Here is a 23,513-nt window from a genome sequence, read left to right as displayed (position 1 = left end):
GATGAGCAGCTGAAATGCCTCAAACCAAAATCCCAACCTTGTCCATCCTGAAATTACATACCACGAGTATCTTGGTCAATGTCCCTTTCCCCTTACTAACTGTTAATAATAATGATATAGTTTGAGAAGATCATAAAGAGCCTCGGCTCCGTTAAGTATTATACATGCCTGACCCTGTCAAATAAATGCAACAGATGAAAAAAACCACTGTATTATTTCTGCTACTTAGCAGAAAAAAAATATCGAGCTCGTCATGTTCTACGTTTTGATGAATATAGTGAAACTTATTCAAACATGCGACAATAGTATGTTATATTCGGATATGTGTCTCGGTTGATTAAGGTGTTTATACAATCAAGCCAGGTGGGGAATTTCAAATTCACCACACGGTTTTCTACTCCTATTATCAAAAGTTCAAATCTAGTACAATGCTGAAATTAAAGTTGATTGTTTAGCATAAGTAAGCAAACGATCTAAAGAAGTTTCATCCCCATGGGCGTTGGGTTTCTCTCAATTCGTGCCCTTGAAAAATCACTAGAAAAAGCACGTGGTTTCCAAGAGAGCCGATTTGTGGCTTTGTTGTATAAGCACCTTAAAAGATTGCGTTACTCAAAATTGATATTTTTTTCGGTTTGTGGTCGAAACCTTCGTTCAGGGCCATTTGACTGGAAATGTCGTTTGGCCGAATAGTCCTTTTTGCCTTAATGATCGTTTGGCAAAAAGGACCACTGTGAATAGTGAAAAGTGAGAAATTAAAAATTAGAAATGAGGAACTTCTAAATTCACACTTCTCACTTTTCACAGTGAGAAGGGGATAATAAGGAGTGATAAGTAAGAAGTGGGACATCTCACTTTTCACTCCTCATTTCTCACTTCTCACTGCGAAAACGGAAAAATGCGAAATAAGATGTGAGAAATGAGCAGTGAAAAATGATTAGTGAGAAGTAAGAAGTGAGACGTCTCATTTCTTACTAATCATTTATTACTTCTTGCTTCTCACTTTTCACAGTGAAAAGTGAGAAGTGAGACTGCTAAAAGTCTCATTTCTCTATTTTCTCACTTCTCAATTCTCACTGTGGAAAATAAGAAGAACTAAACTCATTTCTCACTGCGAAAAGTGAAAAGTTCGAAATAAGAAGTGAGAAATATGAATTTAGAACTCAGAAGTTAGATATTAGAAGTGAGAAATGAGAAGTGAGAAATAATAAAGAAACGAGAAGTGAGAAATGGGTCGTCTCACTTCTCACTGCTCGTTCCTCATTTCTCACTTTTCACAGTGGGAAGTGGGAAATTCTCACTTCTCACTCTTAATTTCTCATGTCTCTTTATCACTAATCATTTCTTACTTTTCAGAAGTGAAAAATAATGAATGAGAAGTTAGACGTCAACAGCTTGTGCTGTACCTACCGTGTCCTACGGTATTACTTTTTCTCAAATTTTAAAGAAACATACCTCGAAAAGTTTTGGGAAAATTCTTTCTTCAGGAATTCTAGGGAAGTCACTCTCCAAGAATTCAGGTTTATTTTTTTACTGGGAAATCTGGAGAATTTATCATACCAAGACTTTTTTCTACGGAAATACTTAAGAATTTCTCCATTATGAGTTCAATGCAAATTCCTTCACACATCGAATTTCTTAAAAGTTACGGATAATTTTTATCTTCTGAGAGAGTTTCACTCATGATTTATTGATCACCGGGCTAACTATCGAGAAAAATGTATGAATTAATGTTTAAAGTAAAGAATGACTTCGAAAATTATCCAGGAATTTTTTCGGAAGCATCTTCAAAATTTATCAAAAAGTTTTTTTTTCTTTTTTTTTCGGAACGATATTGGGTTTATATAATCTAATTTAAGGATAAATATTTAATTCGGTGGACCACGTGTCACAATGAAGCTCCGTCAGTGGAAACCGATAGCAATTGAAAATCGGAAACGAAAGTGAGGCAGGGTCGACCACAGCTTACGTTAGGGCGGAAACAAAAACTGTGAACAAGCATCAGGCTGGAACCCAGAAGGGCCGTTTGGCCGAATACCGTAGAAAGTCGTTTGGACGAAAGGGTCATTTGGACGAAAGGGTCATTTGGCCGAAAGGGTCATTTTTCCGAGAGGGTCATTTAGCCGAAAGGCTCATTTGGCCGATAGGATCATTAGGCCGAAAGGCTAATTTGGCCGATAAGATCATATGGCCGAATAGGACATTTGGCCGAATAAGACCATTGGCCGAAAGGCACATTTGACCGAAAATGTAATTTGAAAAGTGAGAAATTAGGAGTGAGAAGTGGGACGTCTCAATTCTTATTCCTCATTTCTCACTTCTCACTGTAAAAAATGAGAAGCTTGGAGTGAGTAGTGAAACGTCTCACTACCCATTTCACACTACTCACTTTTTACAATGAGAAATGAAAAAGAGTAGTGATAAATGAAACGTCTCACTTCTCACTTCTCATCTTATATTTCTTACTGTAAAAAATGAGAAGCGGGAAATTAGTAGTGACACGTCTCACTGCAGCGAAAGGAGAGAAATGAAGAGTGAGAAGTGAGACGACTCACTACTCTCTTCACTGTGGAAAGTGAGAAGTGCGTAGTGTGTAGTTAGACGTCTCACTACTCACTTCGCGCTTTTCACTTTTTACAGCAATAAGTGATAAATGAGGAGTGAGAAGTGAGACGTCTCACTTCTCACTCCTCATTTCTCACTTTTCGCTGTAAAATTGAGAAGCGCGAAGTCAGTAGTGAGACATTTTTTTACAGTGAGCAGTGAGAAATGAAAAGCGAGTAGTGAGACGACTCACTTCTCTTTCTTCATTTTTCTTCTCTTCAATTCTCACTGTAGAAAGTGAAAAGCGCGAAGTGAATAGTGAGACGCCTCACTACTCACTTAGCGCTTAACATTTTTTACAGTGAGAAAGGAAAAGTTAGGTGTGAGAAGTGAGACATCTCACTTCTCACTCTTCATTTCTCACTTTGAAAAGTGAGTAGTGCGAAGTGGGTAGTGAGATGTCTACTCATTTCTCACTTCTCACGGGAAAAGTGAGTAGTGCGAAGAGAGTAGTGAGACGTCTCACTACTCACTTCAAGCTTCTTACTTTTTATAGTGAGCAGTGAGAAATGAGAAATGAGAATTAAGACGTCTCTCTTTTCACTCCTAATTTCTCACTTTTCAAATGAATGACCCTTTTGACCCTTTCGATCAAATGACCCTTTTGGCCAAATAACCCTTTTGATCAAATGACCCTTCCGCCAATTGACCTTCTCTGCCAAATGACTTTCGGCCACTGGTTTCGGCCTAATGGTTTGTTCGGCCAAACGACCCTTAAACAGATCACAAACAACTATGAGATATGAAGTGTTTACTACTGATTTCTTGTAATCTGCTCTAGACCTTGCTTCTCATGTTTTAGATGCAGGCGTGTTTTTGGGATATGTTTGATTTTTATAAGTTTAAACTTATTCAAATTTTGGCTTCCTCAGTCTTTTTTTTGTTAAATATCTTGGCTGTGCATATGCACAGCATATGTTTCGAAATGGACAAATTGATATGAAATTTGCGGAAAAGAATCCACGTGTCTTGGAGGGACTCGAACCCTCAACCTCCTAGGGTTTCGGGTCCCTCCAAGACACGTGGATTCTTTTTCGCAAATTTCATATCAATTTGACCATTTCGAAACATATGCGCATATGCACAGCCAAGATATTTAACAAAAATGGTTTTCGTACGGTCGGGTTGCCGAATAATATGCAATTAATTGTTCCTCAGTCTGTTGAATTAAGAACGATTATTTATATACGTTCCCGACGTTTCGGCCGATTGGTTTTGGCCTTTCTCAAGGGTCGTAAGGTCTATCGTCTATCGTTAGATGCGGTTCTCCACTTCAGTTGCTCGGAGAGTTTTGCAACCATGCCTGCAATTTCGTAGTAATTATGTTTTAATCTAAAATGTTTTCACTGATACGACTGATACAACTGCAACGTCTATTTTTTTTTTCAAATGGACGTTGCAGTTGTATCAGTTGTAAAACCAATCGGCCGAAACGTCGGGAACGTATATAAATAATCGTTCTTAATTTAACAGACTGCGAAAGCCAAAATTTGAATAAGGTAAGCAAATCCAGTCGGTAACGTCATTACAAATTATAAGTTAAAATTTATCCTGACTGTATCAGGAATTCCAACACTGCCAAAAATATCTATATAGGATATATGTGTAGCCATTATAAAGTTTTGCAATAGCTCTACCATAATATAATCGATATATAATCACACATAAATTTTATAATTTCTAATTCGAGACCACACATAAAGTTTATTTGGATATATATTTTACTAGTTGACCCGGCAGACGTTGTCCTGCATAGTAGGCGAAAATGGGCGCTGTGAACTGCCTAAGCAAAATGCCCATACGAATCTGAATTTCAGTATTTCATGATTTACTCAACCGTACTCGTAATTTTTGCATAAGGAAATATCATATAAACCCGTCGGAAACTACATTGAACGTAACTGCTAAAGGAAATCTATCCGACCGTTTTCGAGTTATGCGGATACGAACACAGACCATTTCATTTTTATTATATAGATTATTAGTTCGCGTGGAGAATGGTTATGTGTGCGCTGATATACGTCATAAGTTAAATCTATGGATTTTTGCCAATAAATATGTGTGGATTTTTAGTAGTGAAGATAATTTTTTTTCAGATAGTAGACACTCTGTCTCTGTCTTATGACAATCACGACCTTTTGCAATACTGAGCAACAAACGTGAGGTCGAAAACTGAACTTTTGTTATCAAATAATGCACCAAATTGCAAATATCAACAAGCGACAATTACCGGTAGTGTTCAGTGAGCTTGACCTTGTGCTGCAACCCACGAGCATTCAAACATTTGATTTTCATATGGATATTGTTTACCGGTATTATCAAGGATAATTGACAGTCGAGCTTCGGCATGACTTGTCCGGAAGAGAATGAAGTAATTGTTGCCAAAGTTGCACGTGCTGCAGTCAAGTGTTACCGCCCATTAAAATAAACGAAATTTTTGAATATTTTGCAAACCGAAAATGCCGCCTTTAGCGCTAATCAATAAATGAACGCCGCCTGCCACCCTCAGCTGTCGTTGCCATGAATGAATGGGAGAGGACAGGACAAGATGGGCATTCGTAATTTGTCAGAAAATAAAACGATATTTCCCTAATGTGAAAAAGTGTTTCTAATTGACTACTTTTGCAAGTTTATTTTTCATCATACGTGGTGAAAGACAAGTACGAGTTATGAGACAATAATATGATACTTTAAATTAAATTATGTTGATTGATGTTTTTCAATACTTTCGGTATTTTCCATATTTAGGACTTCATAAGATGATGGAACAGATATTAGAGCCACTTGTCATAAGACGAGTTAGTACTGCCCCATGATGGTGGATTTCAATGGGATGTCTTATGACAAGTGAAAACATGAGACTTTAGAAGATTTTAGAGAATAGCGCTACAATAATTGGAAGTAATGTTTTTTTTTCAACGGATTCAGTTTCACCGTGAGGATGGACATTGGACATCTCGCCCCGTACTGCCCTACTACACTGTATAGCATAGAGGATTGCAAACTAATTCGTGATGCCAAAGCAAATATTCAATATATAATTTGCAGATTAGCACATATAATTTGAAGCGATGCTATTCATCAAATGGGAAAACAGGAGATCTTTTTGTTTGCAATCATTGAATAAACACAAACATGTTAATGTGGATGCTATACTCACCAGCCGATTTAATCATGTGCTTTAATGGATTAAGCACCATCTTGGCGAACTTGTTGATCCTCTAATTACTTCTGGAAATTCCGAAATTCTTGCCAAACTATTTCGGTTGGGCACACACTTCTAGTAAAACAGCTATCAACACTTCACACGGTTTCCGTTCTTAACCTTCGTTGCGGTCTTTTCACTGTCCTCGGTAGTTGTTTATTGCGCACGATCGGGGAAGCGCACTCCCATAGAGATAACGATTCAACGCTATTGAACTCACAAACTGCACGCACTGCTCCACACGGGCGGCGGCGAGCCTTGTTGGCAGTCCTGCGTCGGTCGGTTCGAGGCGAATCACGCTAGGCGTCGGCGGCTTGCAAGAGTTTTAAAATTCATACCGGAACGGAGCTTCTTCACGACGACGGACGACACACTTCCGCACGAGCGCCGCTGATGGTGGCAGCAATTTGCGACACCGAACGCCGGTGATTAGCGACGACGGGAACGCTGCAGGTGGTGAAGCTGCTGGTATCAATATCTGCGAATGTAAACAGTTGGGGAATGAATAATATTTCGCGCTATGCAAGGCACAGTCGTGCGGGGTATGCGAAAGGGGATTGGTTTTTGCGATGGAGTTGAATTTGGGGTCACGAGGGAACCGATTTAATTGAGTCGGGAGAATTGTCTATTCTCTTTTGAAATACTTTATATTTATAATATTGCGGTCACTATGAAAATAAAATAAAAAGATTTGTGGAAGCATCTACTATAATTTACACCCATGTTTTCTTACGCGGTTTGGTTTTAGTTGATTCTTTAGATTCAAATAAATAACGAGTTGACAATCCCAAATATCGCATACCCCTACGAGTCATGTTTCGATCCATTTATTTAGAGCGGTGCTAATCAGTGATACACTGTGCCGGCATGAATTCGACGGATGGTTGCAGATAGGTGCGAATGTCGCATCGGGCGCTAACAGGCAGGGACAACGATTGAAGATGGCGGCCAATGTGCTAACTAGCCCCGACTAGAACAGCCCATAACAAAAATTGAACGCAATTTTAACATATTGTGATATTTATAACTTATTTTGATACAATTTTGTTCTCAGTAGTCATTATCTTTGAAATGTTATAACAGGATTATATCATAATATGATTTGAAAAATGCTTAAGACCGAATTGCCCAACAGTAGGCAATTAAAATAGATGTAACAAAGTCTCCCAGCCATAGATATCACAACGCTTGATATAATTTGAAGGTTGCCTTATTTGTAATGTTGTTCATTTCATGTTCTCGAAAATATTCTTGTTCAGACGAAAACGAATGATCACAATCTCGAAACCCATAACGACCTGTAAAATTTCCAACTGCACAGAAACAATATATTTTGTATCTGATTCTGTTATAAATTTCTAACAAAATATGTTATTTTTGATAAAATTGTGACAAAATTTGATAGTTTTGTTTCCAGCATTATTGTTTTTGATAAAAATTAAGATGTTTTAACAACATCCAGCACCTAATTTCTAAATAAATTTTGTTATAAAAAATTAGTATAACATAATAACATAGGATGATATAATTTTGATATGACCTTCTAGTCAGGAGCCGATCGCGCGGTGGGTTTTCTTTTCTCGCAAAGCAAGATATACTGAAAGGCTACATGATCATTAAAATTAAAAATTAAATATTGATAGAAGATTCATATGACTTTTTGGAATTTTTCTTCGAATGTTTTATCATACTCATTGGAAAATTTGGATTAAATAAATTCAATACAATAAACCAAATCATGTGATACAAGATTTCGCCATAACTTATTCAAGGCTGTAAGAGCTTTGAAATCGGTCCCAGATGCCTCGAGGGAAGTAGTCTGATCAGACACTAATTCAAAACCGGTGGTATGATGCTTCATTTCACAATTGATTCAAACGATTCAAGTTATTTGATCGATTTTGATCAGTTCGATTGTTTCCTCAATCAATTTTATTCTTATCAATAAAAAAACGACTCTGTGAATTGTTCTAAAGCAGACATTTGTTAACTGCCGTTTTTTGCTTTCTAATTGATTCGATATTAGTATTGTGGTACACTAATCGAGGTGATGTCCAATTGAAAGCAATTCTTCTTAAATTTTAAATCAAAAGTTTGGCTCTGCCAGACGTTTTTTTTTCATTTTATAAGCGAAAATGGCAATATCTCCGCAAGGTGGATTCATATGGGTGTGTTTTTTTTTAACTTATTGGTTGATACATTCCTGTCCACAAGGAAATATTTCACTGCTTCGTGAGGTCGGACCCAGGACAGAGATAGACATATAGGGCACTAATAGGTTGTGTAATTATTGATTGCCAAAATTCGCTCGAACGTTTTCGTCGAAGGTGGTTTTTGTTTTTGTGCTCACATGGCCATGACTTGCGAAGACGGATATAACGAAGTTATAGATCTTCATCAAATGGGAAAAGTGTTAATGCTTTTAACCTGATTGTCACTCATAACTTGTTTACGTATCTCATGTATTGTTTGCGATAGACTGAGTTCGGGAAATTTCGAACTACGTCGCAAAAAAATAATGAAAATAGCATATCGTTGTATTTAGAGCGAAAATGTTTAAAGAAATAAGAAAACTCGCTTACAAATGAGATTTCAAATCAATCATAGCGATTGATCTGCCGGTTGCTGCAGAAGTTCGTGATAAACTGCTTAAAATAATTTAAAGGTACTTATTATCACTATAATGTTAGATAGTTAATCAGTTCAACTACTTGACAAATAAGAACAGTATTTCAAATCATTACAGTTCTATTCAATATTATAGTACATTGTAATAAATTAAATTATAGCACATAATTGAAATTTCATAGAAATTTATATCGCGAAATAAAAAATTGACTTTCAGTAGGAAAAAGCGTCAGTAAGAAAATAGAGACAGTGAAGAGACGAAGTATCTGCAAAGCGCTAATAATATGGGAAAGTTCTATGATCCGAAACGAATCACCGAAATTTTGCTCAAGAACTAGTGTGAGGTGACCCAGAAGCAGCGGCAGGAAATCTAAATTCAGTTATTTAACTGACGGGCTAGAAAACAACAAGGTTTCCACTATCAGGAAATCTACTTCAACATGGTTAGATTTGAGCGCTGCACTGGTTAGTTACCACAAAATTTGTTCCGTTGAAGGAATGGATATCGTATGTTCCATCTACAAAAAGGGCGGTAAGCAGGATAGTAGCGACTACTGTGAAATCACTGCTGAACACCTCCTACAATGTACCTTTGCATATTTCATGCCGTCGACTAACACCACGAGAATTCGCGGGGAAGTCCCAGGCTGGATTATTGGGCGTACGCTCTACCGCGGGTCAGGTGCAAGTCGTACGTCAGATACTGCAGAAATATCATGAAATGCTACTTCATTATCTATTCATCAACTTCAACTATGGCAGTTATCGCACCAACTCGGATCTCCGAATAAACTGACATGGACAGTCAAGGCGACGATGGATTAGGTGATGTGTGTAGTATGAGCTTCAGCCCTCAGGACCATTTTCGAGTCTCTTTGAAACGCGAAAAGGGTTACAGCAAGGTGATGGTCTATCGTGCCTGCTATTCAAAATCGTTTTGAAGGGGGTAGTATAAAGGACGGGGATTAACACGACTGGTCTCGGTGGTGATGAAATCGAGGAGGTTGATGAATTCGTATACTTGGGCTAAAAGGTGACCGCAGAGAAATTCAGGGACGTACTTTGGACCCCGCAAGTTCGAATAGAGTTCGCTGCCGTACCAAACTGATCATATTTAAAACTATCATTAGACTGATAGTCCTCTACGGACAAGAAACCTGAATAATGCTTTTAGAGGATCGCATTTTGAATATCTTCGAAACAAAGGACATAGCCATAATGTAGGGCAATATCCCGGTGAAAATGGTTATCGATAGACATCCGACGGGTCCAAAAAGTCGAGGTGCCTAGCGAGTAAGGTGAATTGATCAGATGGAAGATGTTTGCTGACCCTCCGTAGACTGTGTAGCTGGCGACGTACAGCCATGGTACGATCTGAATAAAGATGATTCTTATACAATGGAGAGTTCACTTGGACCTCAGTTGACCATCTACTAAACGCTTATTAGTTCGTTAGTCCTCTACGAACATGAGACTGCTCGTGGAAGATCAACGTGTTCATGGGGTATTTAAAAGAAAAGGGTTGCTTACCATAACATGCAGATATGGATGACGTGACGATATATGGATGAATGAATGAAAGAACCATGTTGGAGTCATCCATCGATCATACCCGGACGCAGCGGGAAAGATGGATCGATCAAGTAGATCATAATTTGCGGACTCTCCGTAGACTACGTGGGTGCCGACGAGCAATTTTGGACTAAACGTGGTAAAGATAACTTTTACGTACTGCAGAGGCGTTCAAAACTGTCTCCAGGAAAAAAATTAAATAATTAGAATTGTGTCTTTACTCCTTCTGATAAAAGTTTGGTTCTAAAATCTGTAAGGTTTTTTTTTCCATTGTGATGAAAACATTTGTTAAACAATCTCAACATGTGGTGGAAAAAAAACTTTAGTAAGCACTGTGTCAAGTTATTAAGAAGTTGTTTTCACCATTTTTTTTCATAATAAATGGAACATGTTAATATTAAATTTGCATGCGGGACAAACACGCGCTTATCAGATATGGTTGACTGTGAGTGCCATAGTTAGGCGAGGGCGTTTGACATGAATAATTTTATGATAATTTATTTAAAGAAAATACTAAAAAGTGACTTGTGGGAAAAGAGTAGTGAAAAGGTTCAGGTGGTAAGTAAGAAGTGAGAAGTTACAGATGAGACGTATGCAAAGAGAAAAAGAAAATATTAAATGGTAAGTTTTTTTTAAATCTTTATTAAGAAGACTTTCAGCCCAAGGCTGGCTCGTCTCCGGAAATGGTAAGTGAGAAATGAGACGTGAGAAGGGGTGATCGGCAAATGAATAATGAGAAGCTAAAAGTGAGAGGAAAACTGGCAGGCGCAGGTGGTAAAAAATAGGTTTTTAGGAATTGAGAAGTACGTCAGAAATTGGAAAAGAGAAATAAACAATTTAAAGAGAAACTTGAAAAATGAGAAGTGGAAAATAAGAAAGGAAATAAAAAAAAGCAAAAGTAAGAAATGAGAAATGGTGAGCGGGAAATCAGTAATGCGGCGTGGAAAGTGAGAAAAGAGAAGACAGAACTGATAAATCAATGGGTTCGATCATTTAACAGTTTGCCAATAATTCATTCCAGAGGCTAAATTATAAAATGTGTAGTTATGGTGGACTTCTAGTGTCAAGTGGATGGAAATGAGCAGAGAAAAGCGTATAATAGGAAGCTAGACGCGTAAAGTGAAATGTGAGAGTGAGGAAGGGATAAGATGGAAATTGGGAGTGATAAGTGAAAAGAAAAAAAGTAGAAATAAAATGTAAGAAATGAACTACCTCAAGTAAAAAGTAAAAAGTTAGATGTGACAAATGAGATGCGAGAAGTAAAATGTGAGGAGTGAGAAATGGGAATAAATAATTAAAAAGTGTAATATAAATTTCAGGAAATGATCGTTTGCCATTAAGTCGTTCGGCCTCATGTTGGTGATCGTCAAGCCGAATTGAACGTTTGGTCGAAAGCGACATACGGCTGGTAGGGATGTGGTCATTTGGCCGAAAAAGTTGTCTGGACTAATAGTTTATTTGGTCGAAAATGCCGTTAGAGCATAAAGGTCGTTTTATCAAAAATATCAATTGGCTGTATTGGTCATTCGCTAGAGAACGCAATTTGTCTGAACATGTCATTGACCGAACGGGTCATATGGCCGAAAATGTCGTTTGGTCGAAAATGTCATTTGATCAAGTAGGTTATTTGACCGAAAATGTCGATTGGTCGGAATGGTTGTTTGGCTGAAAGAGCCATTTGGCCGAAATTTCATTTGATCAAATGGGTCAAACTATTACTTTCGACTGCAATTTAATGCTTTAGAGATGGCTTTTCAGTTTTGCCAAATTAAAACACTGTTATTTAATCTTGTCAAACGGCTGAAAAGATCATTTTGTCGAAACGGTTGTTTGGCAGAAACGGTCAATTGGATGAAAATATCATTTGACTCAATAGTCGAAAGTGATGTTTGTCCAATCAGGTAGTATGGCCGAAAATGTCTTTTTCACACATCTCATTGTGAAAAGTGTGAAATAGGAAGTAACAAATAAGAAGTGAGAAATGAAGAATAAGAAATGAGAAGTGTATTATTTTAGTTCTTACTTCTTACTCTTTATTTCACAATTCTCTTTTCTGACATCTCACATCGCACTTCGCACTTTTCGCAGTGAGAAATTAGAAGTGAAAATTAAGGGTTTAGACATCTTACTTCTTACTTATTTCTAATTTCTTATTTTTGCTTTTCACGCCATTGATATTTTTTCTCATTCACAAAGGCGTGGGATTACCAATCCGGAGATGACGCGTTCGATTCTTGGTTCAGCTGAGATTTTTTTTTGCGGGAAGGAAACATTCTCAGCTCCCTGGGCATAAGGCTTCTTCGTGTTATATAAAATTATCAAATATTCAACTGGTCAGCCCAGAATCACAATTCTTATGCTTAAATAAGCATTCAGTCAAATTTTCAGCAAATTTGAATAAAATTTTGAGGTGGTTCAAGTCGATTTAGTGTTTTGGGATTTTTTTCAAGTTTCAAAAAATCTAACAAAAGATACAAACGCCGAAAAGCATCGCAATAACCTCTAAATGGAGCTTTTAGTGTGCTTTAAAAGACTTGTAAACAACGCGACTCGTTTCGTTAAAGTGATTTCAAGCTAGAAAGTGCTTTAAAACACTGTTTCTCTTACAAGTCGTTGTTCTACATAGTTCTTAACATTATTACAAATCATGGCTAGTTAATTTTTTTTTCTTTTTTCACTGTACATTTCAGTAATATAATTGCTAATGTGAGATTTACTATTGCATCAGATACTGAACATTTGTAATAAATTTACACGTTAAGATTACATCAATCAAGTTGTTCGAACATGTATTAAATTATCCATGATTTGTTATTATTTCAAGATTTTTGTAAAACAACGAATTTTGGGAGAAACAGTGATAGTGTATCCATTGTACTTGCATCACAAGACACATATCCATGCAATTGGCGAGCATAGAAAAGTTTTCAAATTTATAACTGTGCAAATTGGCCGAAAAAGCCGTCAGGACGAACTGGTCGATTGGTCGAAAATGCCATTTGGTTAGAATGGTCAGTTGGCAGAAATAGCAGTTTGTCTAAAAATGTCATTTGCCAAGCGGGTCATAGGGCCCGTTTGGTCGAAAATGTCGTTTGACCATAATGGTCGTTTGGCAGAAAGAGCCATTTTGCCGAAATGTGATTTAGCCAAATGGGTAATATGGCCCAATAAGTCATTTGGCTGAATAATCCGTTTGGCAGAATCGGGCAAAGAAAAAGAGAGAGAAACTTCTCAAATTTCTGTTTCTGCAAAACGTCTATTTTGGCTGAACGGCATTGTGACGATTTCTTTTATATGAAAAATTAATTTTATAAAGATTAAAAAAAGGGGCTGAATGACATTTTCGACCAAATGAGCTGTTCGGCTAAACGGCATTTGCCCCTAAAATAACCAGTTCGTCTGAACGACATTTATGGCCTTATGTTCATTTCATTGTGGGTCAAATGAATGTTGGGCAGATTGTTTTCGGTCTAATGGTTTGTTCGGCCAAATGACATATTCACTTAAACAATTTTCGGTCAAGTGACCTTCGGCTTAATGGCTTTCGGCCAAACGGCCCTTCCCTAAATTTCAATACGATGTTTGTGGCTCTCTCTTTAAAACATGAAGACAAGTGGTAACAAGTGGGAAGCGACAAATTGATAAGTGAGAAGTGCAAAGTGAGAAATAAGGATGAATGATAAAAAGTGAAATGTCAATGTCTGTGTCTCTTTATTCCGAAAGGCCTTCACGAACAGGATTTGGATTATGCTTTATTGCTGCTTAAAAACCATTCAAAGCGATTACTGTGTGTCCAGTAGTAGCATAAGTACTAGAACGCTAGTGGCGCTGTAGTCATTGAAATTATTTTTCAAAATTATGCTTTAAGGACACTCCTCGCGTTTCCGGGGACACACCACTCTATACGGAGGCGACGCACAACTGTCATTTTTGTTGATTTAGCTTTACTGCATCGCAGTATGCGTGGAGTAATAAAAATGACAGTTGTGCGTTGCTTCCGTATCGGGTGGTGTGCCCCCGAAAACGCGAGCGGTATGAAACTTGGATTTCGTTAGGAGTGACCTTACCAAGCTTCAATTCGCCATAACTTATGGATCATGTTGTAGTGCATGTTTGGTTGCATCACAAAGATCGATTTGACACTTGTAGTACCGGTACTTTGGCTGCCAGGTCGAAGTAACCTAGATGTTAGTCACGCGAACAGGAACGATATTAGCAATCTTATAGGGTAAAAGTTCCGATAGTCGTGGGTGTTCCTATAGTTGCGGTAGTGCTGTTTTTACACAATCTACGTATTTAACGCAGCAACCCATATAGTCTATCAATTTGTTGACCTGTCATTACACGAAATACAGGAAAAGGGGTTGAGCATTGCATCAAAATTGGTAAGGTATCACTAAAATACCATTTCCTTTTCTCTGCTTTGCACCAATAGTCGCGGTAGTGTTCCTATAGTTGCGAGTCCCATATGAAAACAATGGGATTCGCAACTATAGGAACACGAATTAAAAAATACCGCAACTATTGGAACACTGCACCAATAATTGGAGGTACCATTTTAGGAAACAATGATGGATGCTGCTGCAATCAGGACCCCTTTCGGATCAAATATAATTAGTAATCTTCCATGTGCACCTTTGAGGTAAGTGAAATGAGGTCTCCTGGCAACTTACACTTCTCTGAATATGATACCATTTCAACTCAAATTCCGAACAGACTCACATTCCGACAACTCGTCACATGGAGGGTTTATCTGAAACATTTCGTTATTATTGCGTAACTAAACGACTTTTCTCCTGTACAACAAAAACATAACGCTTAAATTTTGCATTTTAGTGCATTTAAGGTGGTTTTCGAAATTTAAGTCAGAGTGTTTGAAATTTGAGACTACTATGCGTGTTCAGCATTTAAGACAAAGTTTAGCAGAATAAAATCATTCAGTATTGATAGTTACAATCAATAAAATATGCTTGACGGAAACAGTTGATCTATTAAAATATTTTAATTCATTTGCCATAAAGACCTTCGAAGTTCAAAATGTGCTTACGTGTTCGGAATATGAATCAAAACGGTATTTCTGTTGCTGATATGAAGTGTGTATTAACAACAGCATGAAGCTAAATTTAATGAACATTTTTTCTGGATTTCATACTCGGCATATTGAAATCGAGCTTGATTTTCCTTGTATTTGTGGAAATTCTCATGCTAAATTGATAGTTAAGATTCCTGGTCGAATATTTGAACTGTGTTTTTCTAAACGAACGATCTAAAAATGAAGAAATCAGGAAGAGTTTACCAACGATCATTTTTCGATTAAAAACGAATAGTACACGGTGCAATCCAAAAAATCCAACAATTCAACCATGTCAAACTTAAAAATGGTTATTCCTTGAATGGTTCCTGCATTAACAGTAGCTGGGAGCTTTGTAGCGTTGTACGTCGATGAGTATTAAACCGCTTTCAAGATCCGTGTTCGGTGCATGATGTCGGGCCGTCTGCAAGTTATTTTCGGATTGGGCGTTAATTTCATATTAGCCCACTGCATAGACTTCTAGGTAGTCCTGTTTTTCATGATTTCATCAATTAACACTCGGGCACGCGCGCTGTCGTATTTTTGAGAAAATTTCGCATTTGTGCACAAGCGAGGCGTCAGCTGTGACTCATGAGTGCGCGCGTGCTGAAAGGCTAAGGTGACTGACTGCTCGGTATTGAAACTACTCTTCGTGATGTTTAAATTTAATCAGAAAATCCCGGGCCGAATTATTATAAATAATGATGAAAATCGCAACTCAGATGTGAGGCGCCACTACTGGTTATAAATTCGGACATTTTGGAATCCACCGAAAACTGTTTTATCGCATACAACTTACAAGTTAGAATGCCGACAGTATTTTTAGCCATCTGATATCCTTGCTTTCGGTGGTAAGACGAAACAGTAAATTAACATGAAAAACACACACACACACTAAACAGACATAACACGCATGACATTACCCGATCAAGATTATCGTCATAAAAACACTAATTTGTTGCTTACCCGAACTTGAACAGAGAAATCAATGCGAAAATTTTAGTCATTCGAATGTAATTTAATGGAGGTGTAATTCGCTAAAATTGTCATTATTTCAAACTATGGAAAAACTCCTGTATAGGAAAATTTGTCAAAGATCGACCATTTATAATACCAGATGCCATAAAATAGATAAAACGTAGATATTTGACTATAGAGGGAGAGCGCCGGGGGATCTTTTATCTGCATGGAATATCAGACCCTCATGTCGTAAGCTTTGTACAAAATCTAAAAATGCCAAAAATTTCCATGTTGACCCTACCTTTAGAAAGTTTGAACCAACAATATTATAATCATTCGAATGCGGAGATGGTCAATATTAGCTTTATTTTAAATAACGATCATGTTTTGTTAGATATATAATGTAACTGTGGTGCAAAATAAATTCATGTATCCGGTAGCTGTCCCTTGGGTCCGGACAGTGAGATTTTTCATGTGATCAAAAAACCATTCATTACACCTGCTTTGTCAAACTTACTTCAAATGTTTCTTCTTATTTAGGTATCAGAAAACCACAGCAATGAGCAGAAACAAAAATTAAAGATTTCATTGAAAAAGGTGGGAATTTGGAGTAGGATGTAAGAAATATAGATGGAGAGTCAAACAATTTCTACTAAAACGCATTTCAATATCTACAACTTTAAGCAAATGAAAAATATTACTATTCTAAATGATGGCTATACTTTACCAAATTTCACCAAAATGTATCATCATCACATCGTTGAAAAACGGCACTGGGAGATCTTGTCAAATCTGACGTTAAAATGAAGTTTTTTTTCTATCAGGGTAGCGTAGTAGAGTATTAGAGTATTTAATAAAGAGGGGAAACACTTTGTGCCGCCCATTGAGTAATAGTAAAAGTGCTTAAGCATCTTAGCGCAAATTTAATGAAATGGGATGAGATCATGGTATAGGAATTAACAGCCTTAGTAGGTTTCGTTTCAGAAAAAAATTTAAGCTCTTTTTAGTGGAATGTATTCAACCGTCTAAGACGAGTTTTGTACTCTCCATTTAATTCCACCAATTATTTCGATATCTTTGCAGATACGTATTTCGACCACAACTGTGTGGTCGTCTTCAGTGTCTCGTACTTGACTCGACAAGTTGAGTCAGCGAAAAGCGAAAATAAACCATCAACGCAAATATGACTTAAACTGTTGACGTTTGACGGCTTTTCAATTAGGTTTCGACCTAATTAACGAGCCCCGAACTAAAAAACACCCCTACTGAAGAAACTGAAAATTGCGAAGAATTTGCAAGAGACATTTCGTAGAATTTGCCTTAGAAATTTTGAATAATTTTCCGATGAAATCACGAAGAATTTGCCAATGAAATTGCGAAAAAATTGCAGGAGAAATTTCGAAAGACTTTGCCTAGGAAATTCCGAAGAATTAGCCGCAGTAATATTGAATAATTTGCCGGATAAACTACAAACAATTTGCCGAGGAAATTTTGAAGTATTCTACGAGAAAATCCAGAAGCATTTGCCAAAGAAATTTTGAATAATTTGTCCAGGAAATTTCGAAGAATTTGACCAGAAAACTCGAAACTTTGTACGAATTTGCCGAGGAAATTTCAAAGAATTTTCTGAAGAAAATTTTGCCGAAGAAAATTGGGAAGTAATTTTCAGGGGATATCTCGATATTGCCGAGAAAATTGCAAAAAATTTGCTGAGGAAATTTCGAAGAAATTGCCGAGAAAATTCGAAGAATTGGCCGAAAAATGTTGAAGAATTTGCCGAAGAATTTCAGAAAAAAAATACTGACGAAAAATTTGGAGAAAAAATTTTGAGAATTTTTCCCAAGATATTTTGAATATTTTCATTTAAAAAAAAAATTGCCGAAGAAATTCATAAGCCTTTGCAGAGGAAATTGCGAAGAATTTATCAAAGAAATATCGCATAATTTGCCGAGGAAATTTCGAAGAATTTGCCGAGAAAATTCAAAGAATTTGCCTATAAAGAATTTGCCATGGAAATCGTGGAAAAGAAATTCAGACTAACTCACCGAGCAAATTTCGAAGATTTTGTAGAAAAGATGTCGAAGTATTTGCCAAAAAAAAATTGAAGTGTTTACTGAAGAAATTTCGAATGATTTGCAAGAAAAATTTCGAAGTATTTACCAAAAAAATTCGAATTGTTTGCTTGAAAAATCCTGAAAAATTTTGAAATAATTTTCATTGGAATTTCGGAGCATCTGTCAAAGAAATTGCAAAAAAAATCTAAAACTATTTTGCCTAGAAATTTTTTAAAGATTGGCCAAACAATTTGCGTAGGAAATTTCGAAGTATTTACCGAGAAAATCCAGAATCATTTGCCGAAGGAGTTGCGAAGAACTGGCCGAATGAATTTCGAAAAAAAATGTCGTGGAAATTTCGAAGAACTTGCCGAGATAACTCGAAGAATTTGCCAAAGAAATGACAAAGAGTTTGCCTAGAAATAAAAAAATAAAAAAATACCATGGAAGTTGTGAAGAATTTTCCAAAGAAATTTCGAATAATTTGCTAAAAAAAATTCGAAAAAAATTGCATAAAAAAATTGAAATACACAGAAGTTTCCTTTAACGCTGTTTTTTTTGCGCTTTTTTTTCGAGGCTATTTGTACGCACAGCTGGCATTTCCTCACACACTGTGCACAATGAGGAGATTTTAATACACACCACAGAGAGTGACGCTGATACTCATCGTGTAACAAAGCCAACACGGTGAGTGAGGACGAAGACGAAGAGTGAGAGAATCATTCCGGTGAGAGCTGGGCCAGCACAAAGTTGTGCCACTTAGTGCAATATTCTTGGAAACGATTTCGTTTTCTATGAAGCTCGCTGAAATTTTTAGAACACAAACATACTTCGCTTTTGAAAATTAGTTAACTAACGTCTCAGTTAGAAAGGACGAGGTTTTAATAAAGTTTGGCGCTCCATGCTAAATTGGCGGTTAAAGATTGAATAAAAAAGATTAAGAAGAAGAAGAAGCTAAGAAATGATATTTGACAGGAATGGCACGGGAAAGCAAACGGTTAAATTTAAATAAAACACATTATTTCGATTTTGAATTTTATTCTGTGATATTGCACTGATGTCTAGAATTTGTGAGAAGAGTTTTATAAATTTCACCGAGTGCTTCCCGTGCCATTTTTTCTAATATCTTTCGGCTTCTGCAACCTTTATTCGCCTGGAGACGGAAGGGGAATTAAAACTGTTTATTTTTAGCTTGGCGTAAATCTTTTCTAAAACTATTTTACACAGAATTGTGCAAAATAAACAGTGTTTTTCAATGAAATTTGTGTGCAAACTTTCATACGGCCGTGAACATTATTCTGAAGGACAGCAGGAGTACATTGGGCATGATGCTAACATCAAGAAAAAAATAGCACTGAAATGAAATAATGGAACTTTATATAAGTTCAATGTTTTCTGTTTTTGTTCCGAATTTAGAACCTTTATATTTACCAAGATTACCAGACGGAAATTGTATTTAGAAATCGTCTCGTCAGTAACTTATTTTAAAGCAGGTGAGGCGGAATAATGCTGGTAATACAATTGCTTCTTTGCCCACAGACATCCCAACAGCCAGCAACAACAAAAATATCTTATTACGCATAAATAGTATCAACAGCTACGTTTTACTTTCTTTGACAATATTTATTTTCATTCTGTTTGATTCACCGTTTTGTCAAAACTCATTGAGGAACACGGTGTGTTTATATCATCATTTATCCTCAACTCTTCGTGTCTGACAAATGCATTCGATGCAGAGTAGAAACACAAAGAGGACTCACTGCGTTATGGAAGAGAAAGAATGAGCGATAAGCGAAACACACTCTCTGCGGTCTTTTTGAGGAGTGCAATAGACACGCACATTTCGACTACTCTGAGGAGTATGCCAGCCCTGAGAGAATTTAGAAGAATACGTCAAAAAAAAATTCTTGAAAATTTCAGAAGAAATTTTGTTGAAGAAAATTTGAAGACATCTTAGGGAGCATCCATAAATTACGTAACGCTCAGAGAGGGGGATAAGGGCTTTGCCCGAAGTGTGATAATCCAAACAAAAATATTTGATAATTTATACAAAAAGTGTGACATAGGGGCGGGGAGGGGGTTGAAAATGGCCATTTTTTGCGTAACGTTTGTCTAAGAAATTAAAAAGAATTTGTTGACAGAATATCGTATAGTTTGCCAAAAAAAATACGAAAGATTTTCCGATCAAAAATTTAAAGAGGAAACTTCGAAAAATTTACCAAAGATTTTTCGAATAATCTGCATTTTTAAAAAATGATGGAGAAATTCCGAATAATTTTCTGGGAAAATCCAGAAGCATTTGCCGAGGAAATTGCGAAGAGTTTTCGAAGAAATATCGCATAATTTGCCGAGGAAATTTTGAAGAATTTGCCAAGAAAATTCAAAGAATTTGTCAAAAAATTACGAGGAATTAACCGATAACAAATTTGACAAGGATATTTCGAAAAGTTGGCGAAAATGTTTCGAATAATTTGAAGAGGAAATTTCGAATATTTTTACGAAAAAGAATTAATGAGAATAAAGAAATTAATATTAAAGTACTTCCTAAGTAAAGTACTGAAGTGGAAACATCAAATAATTTGCCAAAGAAATTTTGAAAAATTTGTTCAAAAAAAATTATGTTTTTGATGAAGAAATTTTGAATGATTTGGCGGAGAAAATTTCGAAAAATTTGCTGAGGAAATCCTGAACAGTTTGCCCATTCTGCTGGGCAAGAATAAGAAGAGGAAATTTTGAAGTATATTCCGAAGCATTGGAAAAGGAATCTGCAAAGAACTTGCCGAAAAAATTGCGAAGAATTTGCCGAGGAGCATTCGAAGGATTAGCTGAGGAAATTTCGACGAATTTGCTAAAGAATTTTCCGAAAGGAATTTGTCGATTGAATTTTTTCATGGTGCCCGCCAGAGTAAATGCGACGTGCGATGCGACGCGACTCACGTAAAAGAATAACAATTATTATCAATGAACTGTCAAATTGCACTGTCGTGCCATCGCGTTTACTCTGGCTTCACCTCAAGTCTTTATCGAGGATATTTTTAAGAATCTGCTGGGGAAATACGGAGGAACTCGCCAAGGAAATTGCGTAGAATTTGAATTTGCGAAGAATTTTCCGTAGAAATTAGGAAAAAATGGCTTCTGAAGAATTTCTCGAACAATTTTCTGAGAAAATTATGAAAACTTGCTAACAACCATAAATTTTTGTTGTTAGGATCCATACAGAGATCATTTAATTTTTGTTTGTTTTTTCTCTACCCTACTTTATGTAGGGTATAACAATTTTTATAAGTTGATATTGATATAAGTTTTTGTTGTTTTTATGTTATTCATAAATAACATAAAATAGCATCGCAAGAACAAATTTTCTAATGATAGCAAAATTGTTATAACTATATCAAACAAACAAATATCAGATTTTGCCATTCAACTCTTCATATATTAATGGTAAAAATTGTTATTCTTTCGCTGTTTTATTCTACCCGGAAGCTGTCCCCTTGTGTTTTTTTATGTATGAACAAATCCAAAAATGTTCAATGTCCGTTATCATACGCCATAAAATTATTTATTACGTGGTTCCTGGATTGCCTCATATTCATATTCAGACTAATCTAGGTTCAGAAACCCAAAAATAAACATACAAAGATATGAAAATGAAATAATAAGCAAAGCACCATCAACGTAGGTGGATTAATCAATACGTTTTCATAACATCTACATACAGATATGAAGCGGTTTATGGTGCAAATAGAGTTTTTTGTTCATACATTGTTGTAGGGTAACTATATATAAACATATTGGACTCTTGTTACCAGTGCTGCCAAGATCAAGAGTTCTTGCAAAGTTTTCCCAATTCAAAGCAGCTGCTAACTATGCCACAGTCCATATGAGAACAAAACTGTACTGTGTTTGACTAACTTGGGACTTAAGCGCAATAACAACGCAGTGTCTGCAAATAAACTGCGATATTTGGCTGAAGATTCCATAAATCAGCTTGTTTATGCATACACTGGCGTTATGTGCAATCGTAAAGATGCTCGGAATGTCAAACTTCGCTTTGAGCTAATTACCAACAAATTATTGACGAAAAGATTTTTTTAACTTGTATTTAAAAGAGGTGCAACTCACATAATATTTGTCATTTTTCTGAATCGTTAAACTTGGGCTCTGTTTTCATTGATGCTTATAAATTAAATGTTAACTAACCAGACCAGGTAGGATGGAGGGAACCTGCTGCTTTTTCCATCTAGCGGTCACCCAACTTTTTTGCTGTTTATATCATATCATGTTGGATGTTGGAATTATGAGAAACAGGAAAAATGTGAGCACTTAGTAATAATTCTGTTTTATCATTGCAGTTCTAATACTTGCACAATAGCTTTTATATCGTTTTAATGGCAAATCGTATTTTCAAAGACATGGGTAATGGGTAATAAAACACGAGTGTTCTGATGTAAATTTTCTTATAAATGTGAATAACATTTTATATGCTTCTAGAGAATTCCTTGCTCTGTTTTGTTATCGAGCATGACAAATAGAATGAAATCACTACCCTTGAATCTCGATCATGAATTGGCAGACATTCAATCTACAGCCGCGAATGTATGTATTGCTAGTGTGAATAAGCACTTAACAGAAAAGGATCTAGTTTCCACAATAAGCACGAAAGTTTATCATCCAATTATCACTGACGATCGGATGTCAATTATCCAATTATCACTGATGAACACTTCCCAGAGTCACGTTGAATGGGATCCACTTGCTTAGTAATAATCAAAACCATAACATCGAATTCATTTTAGTCACCGATTAGCACACTGCTTACTTAATTCACCAAGGTCCTATTTCACATCGGAATTTTGCTTACCATCCAGCACTCAAAACCACAATAAAATCTTCAGACACGCAACAATTTCCTCAAAAGCAAGAAAAAAAAATATTTCCACTGTCAAGCCCCCTGCCGCACTGCACAGGTTGACCAATCCGAACCACTATTATATTATCACGCGAGGATCGACCGTTGCGAACTGATAGCCCGTCTCTAGCGGTCGCGAATTTTATTACAGCATTTCCGACGACACCGCGGCGACGCTGAAGCCGAGGCTGCGATCGCGCTCACGAGCCTCCAGTCGGTGTTCGCGTCGCGAAAAACCTACGCTTCGCGCTTTCCTGATGGCGTTTGGTCGTGGTTTCCAGATTCCGACATTCGTCGGCATGCTCTTCTCGCGTTTTTCCGCCGCGCATTGCATGCGACGAGTGGCGTTTTACACACATTCGAACCGGGTGTTAGCCCTGTTGCAGATGATTCGAGAGGCGCACAGAGTAGAAGTAGGGCAGTTTCCTGGGTCCTGGGAATATAAGATAGCATAGGATAGTGAATATGTGTAAAAAGTAGAAGACAAGTTATTTAGCTGTTCAACATTCGGCG

General features: G+C 36.7%; 1 protein-coding gene across 1 annotated transcript in view; it reads right to left on the bottom strand.

Moving 5' to 3' along the window:
- The window catches only part of LOC134220420 (sialin-like), a 75,653-nt gene extending 52,528 nt beyond the window's left edge, over positions 1-23,125 (bottom strand). Inside the window, exons 1-2 of the mRNA XM_062699480.1 lie at positions 22,953-23,125; positions 5,762-6,284 (exon numbers count right to left, since the gene is read on the bottom strand). Coding sequence (XP_062555464.1) covers positions 5,762-5,801 — 40 coding nt within the window. The 5' untranslated portion in view covers positions 5,802-6,284; positions 22,953-23,125. The remainder of the gene's footprint in view (positions 1-5,761; positions 6,285-22,952) is intronic.
- Between the last annotated feature and the right edge of the window lie 388 nt (positions 23,126-23,513).

The sequence above is a fragment of the Armigeres subalbatus genome, chromosome 3 (assembly GCF_024139115.2).
Source record: "Armigeres subalbatus isolate Guangzhou_Male chromosome 3, GZ_Asu_2, whole genome shotgun sequence".
NCBI classification, from domain to species: Eukaryota; Metazoa; Arthropoda; class Insecta; order Diptera; family Culicidae; genus Armigeres; species Armigeres subalbatus.
The sequence above is the reverse complement of the archived record's forward strand: the minus strand, read 5'-3'. Positions and strand labels throughout refer to the sequence as shown.